The sequence below is a fragment of the Canis aureus genome, chromosome 4 (assembly GCF_053574225.1).
Source record: "Canis aureus isolate CA01 chromosome 4, VMU_Caureus_v.1.0, whole genome shotgun sequence".
Classification (NCBI taxonomy): Eukaryota; Metazoa; Chordata; class Mammalia; order Carnivora; family Canidae; genus Canis; species Canis aureus.
This window is the reverse complement of record NC_135614.1, coordinates 76,966,211-76,980,464: the sequence shown is the minus strand read 5'-3', so window position 1 is coordinate 76,980,464 and position 14,254 is coordinate 76,966,211. Positions and strand designations below refer to the sequence as shown.

The 14,254-nt window shown below is 35.8% G+C and overlaps 1 protein-coding gene across 4 annotated transcripts in view; it reads right to left on the bottom strand.

The window, feature by feature from the left end:
* Positions 1–14,254, bottom strand: part of ZFR (zinc finger RNA binding protein) — an 86,123-nt gene that overhangs the window by 16,016 nt on the left and 55,853 nt on the right. For 3 of the 4 annotated variants that reach the window (XM_077896335.1, XM_077896336.1, XM_077896337.1), the window contains 2 exons: positions 10,409–10,506; positions 9,446–9,541 (listed from right to left, as the gene is read on the bottom strand). In XM_077896335.1, the coding sequence (XP_077752461.1) occupies positions 9,446–9,541; positions 10,409–10,506 (194 nt within the window). The remainder of the gene's footprint in view (positions 1–9,445; positions 9,542–10,408; positions 10,507–14,254) is intronic. The other variant, XR_013378707.1, reaches the window with a different exon arrangement.

Here is a 14,254-nt window from a genome sequence, read left to right as displayed (position 1 = left end):
CTAGAATTCTCTATGGACTTTGAGTGATAATGATATGTGATCTAGGTTCACTGCTTGTAACAAATGTACCTCTCTAGTGAGGAATGTTGATGGGAGGGTGTGCATGTGAGAGAGCAGAAGATCCAAAAATTTCTCTAAAAAATAATGTCTATTAAAAAAATAAATTAAAAAATCTGTTCTGGGGATGCCTGGGTGGCTCAGGAGTTGAGCATCTGCCTTCAGCTCAGGGAGTGATCCTGAAGTCCCAGGGTCGAGTCCCACATCGAGCTCTTTGCATGGAGCCTGATTCTCCCTCTGCCTATGTCTCTCATGAATCAATAAATAAAATCTTTAAAAATAAATAAAAAATAAAATGAAAAAAAAAACTGTTCTGGAAGGATTTATTTTTTTTAGATTTGTATTTATTTATTCATGAGAGACACAAAGAGAGATAAGCAGAGACACAGGCAGAGGGAGAAGCAGGCTCCATGGAGGGAGCTTGATGTGGGATTCGATCGATCTCGGGTCTCCAGGATCACACCCCGGGCCCAAGGCGGCGCTAAACTGCTCAGCCACCCGGGCTGCCCTGGAAGGATCTTAATTTAAGCTAATAAAGATATAATCAAACTGCTAATATTCTGAGATATAAGAGAACTTGAAAAAAAAAAAAACAACAAAAATTAAAAACTCAGAGCAGAGATGAAAAGGAAGATTACAGAGCTAATAAAGCCCAACGAAATGTAAAATAACATTAGTAGAGAATAAATGAATTATAAATAGCAAAGACAACTAGGACATAGCTGAAAACCAAATTACTGCCAAAGAGACACACAGGGGACATGAGAGAAAGGGAACAGGATTTAAAACAATTGCAGGGGTGCCAGGGTGGTACAGTCAGTTAAGTGGCCAACTCTTGGTTTTGATCTTTAGGGTCTGAGATAAAGCCCCGTGTTGGGCTCCACACTCGGTGGGGAAACTGCTTAAAAGTCTCTCTCCCTCTCCCCTTTCTCCTACCCTGTACCTTCTTTCTAAAATCAATGAATAAATCTTAAAAATAAATCAATAAATCAATACAATTACAAAGATAAAAAAATTTGCAGGACAAAGGGAATCCAACATAAGGATAACTGGTGTCCCTAAAATAGAGAATCCTATTAATCAGACATAACGGAAGACTGTTTTTTCCCCTAACTGAAAGAAAAATCAGATCTGCAGGACAAAAGGACACAGTGTTTCAGTAAAATGCTGCTACTGAACAAGATTCCAAGACATATTTTGGTTAAAGTTAATGATATGCAAAAATAAAGACTTCTTTCAATGGCCTGTTAAAAAAAAGGCAGGGACATAAAACTAGGCTGAACTTATACTTACCAGTACAAAATGCTGTAAGATAGTGGAGTGAAACTAAACATGGAGAGGGGAAAAAACTGTGATCTAACAATGTATTTCTTATGAAAGCAATGACAGTTGGCAGAGCTTCTCAAACATGACAGAAATTCAAAAAACTTAAGCACTGATAAAAACTATTCAACGATAAAAAACAATCAGGAAATGAAAAGGGAAAGCCCCAGTGGTTGGCTCTGAACCATTTAAATATAGAACATTAAACAATCTTAGAGAATATGAATATAGAAGGTAAATATAGTTATTTTTACACTTTTAAGGTTTAAAAAGCATAAATGGCCCTGTTTTCTAAGAGGAATCAGCATATATTAAGATAAGCTAATCAAGAAGCAGGTTTAAATATATTAAAAGAGGGACGCCTGGGTGGCTCAGTGGTTGAGCGTCTGCCTTTGGCCCAGGGCGTGATCCTGAGTCATGGGATCGAGTCCCAAATCAGGTTCCCTGCATGGAGCCTGCTTCTCCCTCTGCCTATGTCTCTGCCTCTCTCTCTGTCTCTTTAAAAAATCTTTAAAAAAATCTTTAAAAAAATTAAAAAAAATATATATTGAAAGAAATAAATGGCACAAAAGAAAGAGTTAAACAAGAAATCCAAAGGATGGGGAAAAGGAAGAAGTAATCGTTTTCTCAGCTTTTATGGGTGAGACGTTGATAGATATTATCTAAAACTAAAACTGTTAATTGATGAATGAGAACATCATATGAAACTATAAAGGCAACAATTAATTGTCACAAGGAAAAAATATTCACACATAAAATGAACAAGAAAAGGAAAGAGTAAGAATTAAGGTTAAGCACAGAAGAAAACAAAGGAAACACGAATATACTCATATAAGACAACTGCTCATGAAAAGAAAGCTAGAGTTTCAATATTAATCAATGGACAAAGCTTATTAACTCATGTCAGAAAAATGAGGGACCCTTTATAATGGTAAAGCATTCAAATTCACAATGATGACCTGACTGTATTAAGTGTTTTATGTCCAAAATTATCACTGCAACAAAACAAAGAACAAATTATAGGAAACAGAACAGAAATGGAAACAACAGAATTAGTAGATTTTAATGCATTTTCCTTAATCCATGGGTCAATGAAGTAGACAAAAAATATGTGAGGAAAAAATATGGAAGATATGAACAAAATGATTAAGCTGAACTAAGAGGTGTATGTTGTGTGTTATACCTTGAGAACACCTCTTTAAGGTGCCCACAGGAAAAAAATAAAATGCCCAAAGATTATAAAAACTGTACAGATCAGACTACAAAGAGAAACTTTAATTGTATTATAAACAGAATACATTTATCAGATTACAGTGTGTTAAAAACTAGAAATTATTTACAAAAACAAGAGCAACTCTGCTTTGATTCACAAAGAATTTAAAAATTCCCTCAAGGGGGCCTGGGTGGCTCAGTCAGTTAAGCTTCTGACTCTGGATCTTGGCTCAGGTCATGTTCTCAAGGTCATGGGATCTAGCCCTGCCTTGGGCTCTGTGCTCAGCAGGGAGGTCTGTTTGAGATTCTCTCTCCCTCTCCCTCCACATCCAGTTCTGCGCACGTGTGCTTTCTTTCTCTCTCTAAAATTAATTAATTAATTTAACCCCCTCCCTGCCCCAAACCAAAAAACAAGACTGTACTTGTCTTGATGAGCACTGAGTGAGGTATGGAATTGTTATATCACTATATTGGAATTAAAATAAAGAACAAAAAAAAAAAAAAAAAAAAAAAAGAACGAATGAAACAAGTATCCAACTAAAAATTTTTGTGAAAGAATAAACTTCAAGGAAAACAGAAAATTAGAGATGAAATTAGAATTAAATAGGAAAATGGTAGATCTGGCAGATAAATCCAAGGAGTTGATTCTTTGGGGAAAGGAAAAAATAATATGAAAAGGAAACCAAACCTACTGCCTAAGATAATACTGGGAGCATTTTAAAATGTCAAAATACTGACATTCTGGTGTGTTTTAAACAATCAAAAACAAACAAACAAACAAACCAAAACCAAAACCAAAACCAAAAAACAGTGTTAAACTATGTACATGATTTCAAAGATCAGCCACCAGCTTAATTTTCCCTCCTCAACTTACTTATCATTACCCCACCATGGTTCTATGCTCCTCTAATTCCTTCACCTTTCCCTCTCTTTTCCACTCAATTAATAAAGCTTTGCACCCTCAAAGGGGTGTCTGAAGTTCATGGTCTTCCTCTGATAAAGAAGAAAAATGAAGTTGTAGGGCAAGGGCTCTGTAGCAATGAACCTCCAGATTCCAAGAATGGCTTAGAAAGAATGGCATGAGAATCCATTCTCTTAAGTATTGTCTTGGACTTAGTATAATAGAAACAGCCTCAAGGGCATGTAGGTGTAGAGAACTAAAGCTGAAGGAAGCAGAAAGTAGAATGATGATATACAATGCATATATTTTTATACATTAAAAAAATCTGAAGTTAGATAATGCTGGATACATTTTTATATTAAAATATATTAAAATTTTAGTGAATTCTGACCACATATAAATAATGAAACACCTTTTTATCATTCTTCTCCTATATGGCAACTCCTACTACTGTTGGCTAGTATAATCCATCAAACTAAGAATTAAAAACAAACAAAAATAATAAAGATGCTGCAAGTACTAAAAAAAACCCTGAGAGGACACCTCGATGGCTCAGCTGGTTAAACGTTGGTTCAGGTCATCTCAGGGTCATGGGATCAAGCCTTGTCCTGGGAAAAGGGGGAAGTCTGCTTCAGATTCTCCCTCTTCCTCTACCCTTCCCCTAGCTCATGTGCTCTCTATAAATAAATCTTAACCACCTACCCAAAATAAAACAAGCAAAATTCAAAACAACCTAAAACTCTGAGAGAGCAAAATTCTATCATATAAAATTCTGAAAATTGGTCAATTTTCTTAGGATAATAGAAGCTGCTGAAATTAAAGAGAAATAAAAATTAGACTACTTAATCACAACAGAAAAAAATGAGAAAATGCTACTCCTTTTATTAATAAAGATTGGGAAATAATGTCATCAAATGACAATAGTACTCTGATCCTACTAAAAGTATTTCAGGGGATCCCTGGGTGGCGCAGCGATTTGGCGCCTGCCTTTGGCCTAGGGCGCGATCCTGGAGACCTGGGATCGAATCCCACATCAGGCTCCCGGTGCATGGAGCCTGCTTCTCCCTCTGCCTGTGTCTCTGCCTCTTTCTCTCTCTCAATCTGTGTGACTATCATAAATAAATAAATTAAAAAAAAAAAAGAAATCTAAAAAAAAAAAAAAAGAAAAAAGTATTTCAGAATTTAGATAAAGAACAAAAGCTTTCACACTGTTTTTAGAGCTAGTTAATTATTGATCTAAATATCTGAAATAGAGGACAAAAATAAACTACAATATTTTATGCCACCAAGAAAATTCCTAAATAGACCATCAGTAAACAGAACTTAGTGTTCATTAGTATTATTCTCATATGTATGAGAATCACCTTTGGAATGCAAAGGTAGCTTAAGATGAGGAAATCTATTTGTATAATAAACAATATCAAACAGATTGAAAGGAAAAAAACTATATATTCAGGTCAATAAATCTTGAAAGATTACCTGATAAAGTTCAATTTCCATTCCTGATTCATATTTTTTAGCCTTAAAAAAATTTTTTTTAAAGATTTTCTTTGACAGAGAGCATAAACAAGTGCAAGCTGGAGGAGTGGCAGAGTGAGAGGGAGAAGCAGGCTCCCTCCTGAGCTGGGAGTCTGATGTGGGACTTGATTCCAGGACCCTGGGATCATGACCTGAGAAGGTAGCAAATGCCTAACCAACTGAGCCACCCAAGCACCATCCCCCCAATTTCTTTTTTAATGTAAGCTCTACACCCATTTGAGGCTTGACTCAATACCCTGAGATCAAGAGTTGCATGCTCTACTGACTGAGCCAGCCAGGTACCTCTCTATTCCTTTTTTATTTTTATTTTTAAAGATTTTATTTATTCATGAGAGACACAGAGAGAGAGAGATGAAGACAAAGGCAGAGGGAGAAATAGTCTCCCCGCAGGGAGCCTGATGTGGGACTCGATCCCTGGACTTCAGGATCACAACCTGAGCCAAAGGCAGATGCTTAACCACTGAGCCACGCAGGCCTATTAAAAATACTTCTAGGAAAGGACGCCTGGGTGGCTCAGTGGTTATGCGTTGGTCTTTGGCTCAGGGCGTGATCCCAGAGTTCCGGAACCGAATCCCACATTGGGCTCCCTGTGAGGCACCTGCTTCTCCCTCTCCCTATGTCTCTCATGAATAATAAAATCTAAAAAAAAAAAAAAAAAAAAAGACTATAGCATGCATGTAAAGTATTATTTCTTTTATTTCCTATTTATTCTAGAAGCATCAGTTAAATTAGAAAAAAGAAAGAAGGCAAGTATAATTTATAGGTATGATTCTAAGTTTAGAAAGCCCAAGAGAATCATATGAAAAACATTACTACAAATAAAGGAATGCAGTCAGGTAGTAGACTGCAAAATTAATACTCAAAATTAATAGTTTTTATATATGCAAACAATAACCAGAAAATAGATGTGAAGGGGAAAAATAGGCTCTAGAATATAAAATATCTAGGTACAAACAACCAAAACCAAAACTTAACATGCACAGAATATATTCATACCTAGGCAGGTACATTATATTAACTTCAGTAAGCAGGACACCCTGGTCTCTGCTAAGAAGAGTCAATATTACAAAAGTGATAATAATTCCCCAAATGAATCTATTAATTCAGTGTAGTACTATTTTATTTAAAAGCCAAAATATTCTTTGTGCAAGATGGTGCTTAAAGAGAGGCAAAGAATAGAGAGGGATGAATGTGATGACTAGGACAATCAGAAACTTAAAACTGAAGCTTCGTGGGCAGCCCCGGTGGTGCAGCGGTTTAGTGCCACCTGTAGCCCAGGGCATGATCCTGAAGACCCGGGATCGAGTCCCACGTCAGGCTCCCCCCGCATGGTGCCTGCTTCTCCCTTAGCCTGTCTCTGCCTCTCTTTCTGTGTCTCTCATGAATAAATAAAATCTTTTAAAAAAGATTATACAAGTAATGTATAGATATTTTGTCCTTATAAAAACTAAACATTAAGACCTCTAATCATAATCCTTTCTTCTACTCCTCAGAGAAATGCTATTATAAGTTGGAATATAGCCTTCTCAAAGCTTTTGTTATGCAGAGAAAAATTTATATATATGCACTTGTGGAAAATATAATTTGATGGGGGGAAAAAGCTTTAGAAGAAACCTGAAATACAAGGGAATTTTTTTTTTTTTTTTTTAAGATTTCATTTATTTATTCATGAAAGACACAGAGAGAAAGAGGCAGAGACACAGGCAGAGGGAGAAGCAAGCTCCATGCAGGGAGCCCGACATGGGACTCAATCCAAGGGCTCCAGGATCACACCCTAAGCCGAAGGCGGCGCTAAACCGCTGAGCCACCCAGGGATCCCCGAGAATTTTTTTTAAGTAGAATAGAAAACCCAGAAGTCATAAAAGATTAATAGATTAGAATTTACAAAAATATTAAAACTCTGATATAGCGAAAATCATCATATAGCTAAAAAGCAGATGAAAAACTGGAAAACATTTTTGTTACAGGTAAAGACTAATTTCTTATACAAAGTGTTAATATAATTAAGAAAATGTTGAGTAACAAAGGAACTGGTAGTTAAGAGAAAAATAATTCTAAATGCCAACAATTACTCAATTAAAGAAATGGAAATTAAAAAGAGACATTTTTATATTTACTATATTGGTAAGGAGTGTGATGATATTCCAGAGTTAGCGAGGATGTGAAGGAAATGATCAATAGTTTTTGGACGTTTTTCAATGATCCAATTTTCTGATAAATAATTAGCACATGGTTTTTGATCTTGGAATTGCAGCCCTACCAATTTATTACATGAATTATAATACTCACAAAAGGCTGACAATAGTATAATGAAGATTTAATGGAAAAATAACTGCAAACCAAAATGTCCATCAAATGGATACCAGTAAGATAAATTATGGCCCATCCACACAAAGGGAATGCTATGTAGTCAATGCAAATAGGGTAGATTTGACTATGCCCTTCTCTAAGAACTCCAAGATGTATTTTGTTAAGGAAAATGCAAATAATCTAAATAGCTTGAACATCCCTGTGTTCAGAAAAAAATTAAAGAATTAAAGTAACCTGGCTATTCAATTCTCACTAACCCAACTCTGAAATCAATAGGCTCAATTATATTTTCATTTTATTTTTTAAATTTTAAAGATTCCATTTATTTAATTCATGAGAGAGAGGGAGAGAGGGAGAGAGGGAGAGGGAGAGAGAGAGAGAGAGAGGCAGAGACACAGGCAGAGGGAGAAGCAGGCTCCATGAAGGGAGGCTGATGCGGGACTCGATCCTGGAACTCTAGGATCACGCTCTGAGCCGAAGGCAGATGCTTAACCACTGAGCCACCCAGGCATCCTTCATTTATATTTATATATTTTTTAAAGATTTTATTTATTTTATTTATTTATTCATGAGAGACAGAGAGAGAGAGAGAAAGCGGGGGGGGGGGGGGGGGGGGAGGAGGGCAGAGACACAGGCAGGAGAAGCAGGCTCCATGCAGGAGGCCTGATGTAGGACTCGGGATCCCTGGGTGGCGCAGCGGTTTGGCGCCTGCCTTTGGCCCAGGGCGTGATCCTGGAGACCGGGATCGAATCCCACGTCGGGCTCCCGGTGCATGGAGCCTACTGATGTAGGACTCAATCCCGGGACTCCAGGATTACGCCCTGGGCCGAAGGCAGGCACTGAACTGCTGAGCCACCCAGGGATTTTTTTTCTTTTTTTTTAGATTGTATTTATTTATTCATAAGAGACAGAGAGAGAGAGAGAGAGAGAGAGAGAGAGAGGGGCAGAGACATAGGCAGAGGGAGAAGCAGGCTCCATGCAGGGAGCCCGATGTGGGACTTGATCCCAGGACTCCAGGATCATGCTCCGAGCCTAAGGCAGATGCTCAACCACTGAGCCACCCAGGTGTCCCCTCACCTATATTTTTAAATAAACTCCTGCTCTATCTGAATTCTTGCTATTCAGGAAACAAAAGTGCTCAAATATGAAAGAGATACTAGCACATATATGCAAATAAGAACATATATGGTGTATATGAATGCACTTTTATCCTGGAAGTAATCACAACAAACTGTTAAAGATAATTTGCAATTAAATAATGAGAAGACTTTCACTTTTTGGTGCCTTTCTGCATTATTTGAAATTCCTAACTTTGCACATTTTTTCTTTATATTTTTTTTAAATATATATATTTTTTAATTTATTTATGATAGTCATATATATATAGAGAGAGAGGCAGAGACACAGGCAGAGGGAGAAGCAGGCTCCATGCACCTGGAGCCTGACGTGGGATTCGATCCCGGGTCTCTAGGATCACGCCGTGGGCCAAAGGCAGGCGCCAAACCGCTGCACCACCCAGGGATCCCTCTTCTTCATATTTTATTTCACAATCTATCTTTCTGAATTCTTGAAATTTTAAACTTTTATACATTATTTTTCTAAAATAAATATTTATTTATTTGAGAGGGACAAAGTGCATGCATGGGGAAAGAGAGAGAAGGACAAGCAGACTCCCTACTCAGTGGGAAGCCCAATGAGGGACTCCTTATCAGGATATTGAGATCATGACCTGAGCCTAAGTTAGATGCTTAACTGACCTACAGGCACCCCTACACATTATTTTAAAAAATTGTCAACAGAACCCTGGATAGGGAGATTAATTGCTTACTTTTAGTCTTTGTACTTTTACATAAGTAAAAGCAAACTAATGACTGCTGTTATTTTAGAAAATAAAGACAAAAAGAAGAAACATCAGGTGCAATTCTTTAAATAGTACAATCTCAGAAAATTAGACACACTATGACCCCCACTAAATGAGGAAAGAAACCGTATTTAGAAAATGAAAATAAAATTGATAATTCAATGTAAGAGGAGATTATAAAAACTGTGCAAGTATTTCCTAAATGTTTATTTTTCACACCATAAAAATTACATACTACTTACCCAGCTTGGAAAATCAGACCATGTTGGAACTCGCTGACAGAGGTCCCGGAGAATACGTATGATAATCACACAGGACTGCAGACCATTAGCTCTAGCCTTGAGAGCAACACAAAAACCCAGGTGAATTAACCTTAGAAATATTGAAAATATCCCTTGATGAAGAAAAGTTAAAATACCACTGTTCAATGGAAGCTCAGATAAAAATAAAACAAAAATAACCACACTTAAAATTAGATTCAATGAGCTGCCATTTACAGCAGTATTTTATGCCAGGGTTAGTATTTAAAAGCTGGTATTTTAGGTCAAAGTAAACAGATTATACAAGAATAATATTTCTTGATCCCCTGTGAACCTTGACCTATGTTCATTTAAAACAGTAAACTTAAAAAAAAAATCTGCCTACATTAGAAATAAAAGAAAAAGTAAAGAGCTAAAAAGTTTGTCTAGGGACTGAAAGGTTAAGGAAATCTGTTTGGTTTCCCTTCTGTGCCTTTGCATGACTGCAAAGTCACTAAACCAAACAGCTGCTTCCTCACCTTTCACTCCCTACACTTATTAACTTAGAGAAAGAGGGGAAAAAATCTTAAAACTATACACAAAGCTTTAAACACATATTCCATTATTTAAAGCAAAAGTTAATCTGCAGCCTTATGGAATATAATATATATACACAAACATGTGATGTTCCTGAACAAGTAAACTTTAAAATAGCCACTAAAAAAAAAAAATAAAAAAACCCAAACTACAAAACAGCCCCCCAAACCTAAGGTTATTGTCAAATTAATAGTAACTGCAATATGCAGATCTTCATAGCCAGCTTTCTATATTAACATATTTTCTGAGATTTAATTTAAAATAGTATTGCTTGGGCAATCTTTTGAAATGTTTAAACACAGTTAAACATGTTGTACTGAACTACTCTCTCATAAGGCTACAAGAAAAAAGTAAAATGATGTTCCGAACCTGGAACCACTTAGCGTGGCGTAGAGCAGCCAGAGCGTCAAGGCATTTTTGCCTGTCCAAGACGTCCGGTGGGTCTTTCACCATACCCGAGGTTACATCTAAAATGGATTGAATTGGCAAAATGCAGTGAGGAATGGGTGTTTGACCAGGTGAGCAAGACACTTCCTTAAAGTAGCATCAGTGTCACATGAGCCATTTGCAAGCTTACCAGCACTTTAATGTACCCAGTATTTTCAGCAAATTTATATACTCCAATGTAAAAATCAAAAGGAGAATTTAGACTCTTAAGAAATATAATAAGTAATTTCTGCAAATAAACCCTACCCACCAAAATAAAATCAAAAGGAAGGATTACTGGACACAGCGCACCAGCACAAAGACAAGACAAGAGGGAACACAAAAATCCACCTTAATAAATAAGAGTTCATGATAAACTATTGAGTTTGTTCAGTATTCTAAATGGTCATAGGTTATTCTGGGGCTCACATAGCAAAGAACTAATAATAAGTATGGAATGATTGATACAGTAATAAATAATTAAAAAAAAAAAAAAAAGAAAAAAAAAAGCCCCAAATAGGCATTTCTAAGGGTCAATGCTTTCTCTTCTACAAGGAAATTTTAGCTCTAAGGAAATATGAAATACTCTTTTAAAACGTTCCCAGAAAAAAAAAAATAAAAAAAAAGTAAAAAAAATAAAACGTTCCCAGATAATACTCCAAAGGATAATTGGAGAGAAACTGGGTATAGTGGAAAAGGGAAATAAGAACCAACATGGTTAAACTGGGTAAGTATAGAAAAAAGAAGAGATGCAGTAAGCAGAATGCTTCGATGATAAATTATAATACATATGCCCTAAAGTTATATGACTGATTTTAAATCAGATTACTGTATTAAAACATAAAGGATCTTTTTTTTTTTTTTTTTTTTAAAGATTTTATTTATTTATGAGATAGAGAGAGAGAGGCAGAAACACAGGCAGAGGGAGAAGCAGGCTCCATGCAGGGAGCCTGACATGGGACTCCAGGATTACATCCTGGGCCAAAGGCAGATGCTCAACCGCTGAGCCACCCAGGCGTCCCTAAAGGAGCTATCTTAAACGAGAAAATCTGAACCTAAACTAGGACAAGAAGTTAACTTTACATTCATGACAGATAGATAGCCAACTATATATTCATGTAAATGTATCTGTAAAGTATGTATAAAAGTAACAGCATACCTGCTAATCAAACTATTCGAAATAGCAACTAAGTCAATCTAATTCATAGCTCTTAATGATTGAATAGTACAAACAATTTTTAAATACAGCATAATTACATACCATGTGAGTAATCTACTGAATTTACCAGTCTTCTGGCTAAAGTGCACCAAAATTACGGGGTATTTAGGATATAATTTACTAAATCATTGAGGGTACCAAATGAATAATGCAGACAAAATAAAAAGGGAGTTAAAGACGATTTTATTTTAGAGTTATTGCCACTTTCGGCAAGATATTTAATTGAATATATTTTGCATGAGCATTCATTCAGTTATCTTAAAAGACACCTGACCTTATTTTAAGTAGATAAAACATAAGCACATTCTAAAAATGATAAATCTATCCACTGGGCTTTCTATTCTTAGTTCTTGCTCCTCAAATAATCAGATGATGCAGACTTTTCAGAAGACATGTTACAAGGGTAATTTACAGATAATCAAAGAACATTATAAACTGACACGGAAACAAGAATCTGGGTACTAAAAAGAAACTCTCAAGGCAAAATATTAGTGATTTTTAAAAAATAGTGAACAATCTCAAAACCTGCAAGAACCATATTGAACATAAGAGATGGGGCTATTCTGATCATGATAAGAAAAAGGAATATAGGAAAGCACAGCTACTAAGGAAGTACAAAAGAAGGAAATAAAATGAAATAAAAAAACCACTCCTCAAAGTGGGGTTACAGAACTGCTGAAGGACCCTTTTTCTATGTCCCTTATTTACATTATTTGCTAAAGCTAGGATGCAAATAGGTGACAATGTGCAATCTCTTTCTAAAAAAGTTTCTGAATTTCTAATGTTATTTTCACAATGTTATAATTTCCTTCAATACATAAGAAAAATTTTCTTTTTTGCACATAAGCATTTGTAACTTTGACAATTTTAATTAATGATACAATTTCAAAGATGCCAAGACACCTATTGCAATTTAAAAACAAATTAAGAGCTAGAAGTACAGTTTCTGTTGAATTTAGAGTGTGGATTTTTGCACCCATTTTATACTTCAAGTGGATTAACCCCTTAGGTATATTGTACTAAAAACAACAAAACAAAAATCACACTCGTTGCCTAATACCCAGTTAACAAAACAAAAATCAGTTAATTAATTTAAAAAAAAAAGCATATTCTTACCCTACATAAATCTAATTCATAAATTTTAAGGGGTTAATCACCAGTTAGAAGACATGCTGTGTCCACACTATTTTATGATTAAAAGTTAATGGGAATATATTAATTTAAATTAACATGGTTATGTAAAATATATAATCCACCCACAACCATTTAAAAACTAGTGTGAACACTGCTCAATTCTAGAATAGACAAAGACAAAACAAACAAAACAGCCACACAAAGGACAATAAATGCCAGACTCTGCATCCAAAATCCCTCCTTAATCAAATGGCAGGTGTGACACTGAGCTTTTGAAAACCTTGGTCAAAAATCCTTCCGATGTCTTGGCAGCAACCCCTGACAGGAATCAATCCCCTCTGCTAGAAGGCTTTGGACCGGGCCTGATAAGCTACAGGTGGAAAAAAACACACACATACCTTACTTGCTGCAGAAAAGACTCTGTAGCAAGGGTTAGAGCATTTCGAACATTTCAAGCTTCAAGTCAATTAACTGTTAACTTAGCATTTAACTGTCAAACACAGTACCATAAAGTAAATCTGTCATGCGTTTAACAGTTATTTGGGCAATTTCATAATTTCTTTTAAATAATTGAAAAATAAATTTTGGTATTAAACAGGACCATTAAAAAGGCTACCACAGCGCAAGTCGCAAGTCTAAAGATTTATAATTGCTCTTCCGGCAAAGCCTTCCTTACCCCCTGTACTAACTCCCCAAAGCAAGCTATAGGCTTTAAGTGGTTTTAAGACACAGAGCATTGGGAGCTGCAGTGAGAGAGAATACATACCGTTATTCTGCAGCCAAGAAAGAAGCAATCTTCATAATGAAGCTAAAGACATAGTTTACTGCAGTTATCTGCAGCAAGGAACACTATCAATGTTTCTACACTTTTTGCACATCCAACTTTTCAGCTCAGTGTCTTGAAGTAAAATCTTCCAATTTTGGACTGATCATTTCTCTCACCAGAGTATTTTATGAAATCCAGAACAGTAATTCTAACTCAAGTCTGGGTCAGACAAAAATATAATTTTGTTTCCTTTAGAGGGGATAGGTTATCAAAGACTCTACTACAAATACAAAATGAACTTTAGACTTTTGCAATGTAATAACTCAATATTGCACAAATTTAACTAAGGTTAAATATAATTGGACAAAATGTGCCCTGAAATAGTTAAAATGGTTATATGAGTATAATTTCATCCTAAGTATAACAACTTTTATTTATATCATATAAGAAGATTTATTTTTCAAATCATAAGAGTCATATGTTGCATATGAATTGACCAGATTGACTCAGGAACTGTTTTTTCCTCAGTATCCACAGCCAGACCTTGAGTGGAAATTCATGTTCATATCCTTTACACAAAACGCATTTATTTTTAAGATGCAAAGCTTATACAACATACAAGTCCTGGTATGGTATATATATGATGTATGCAAGATTAGACACGTCTCCC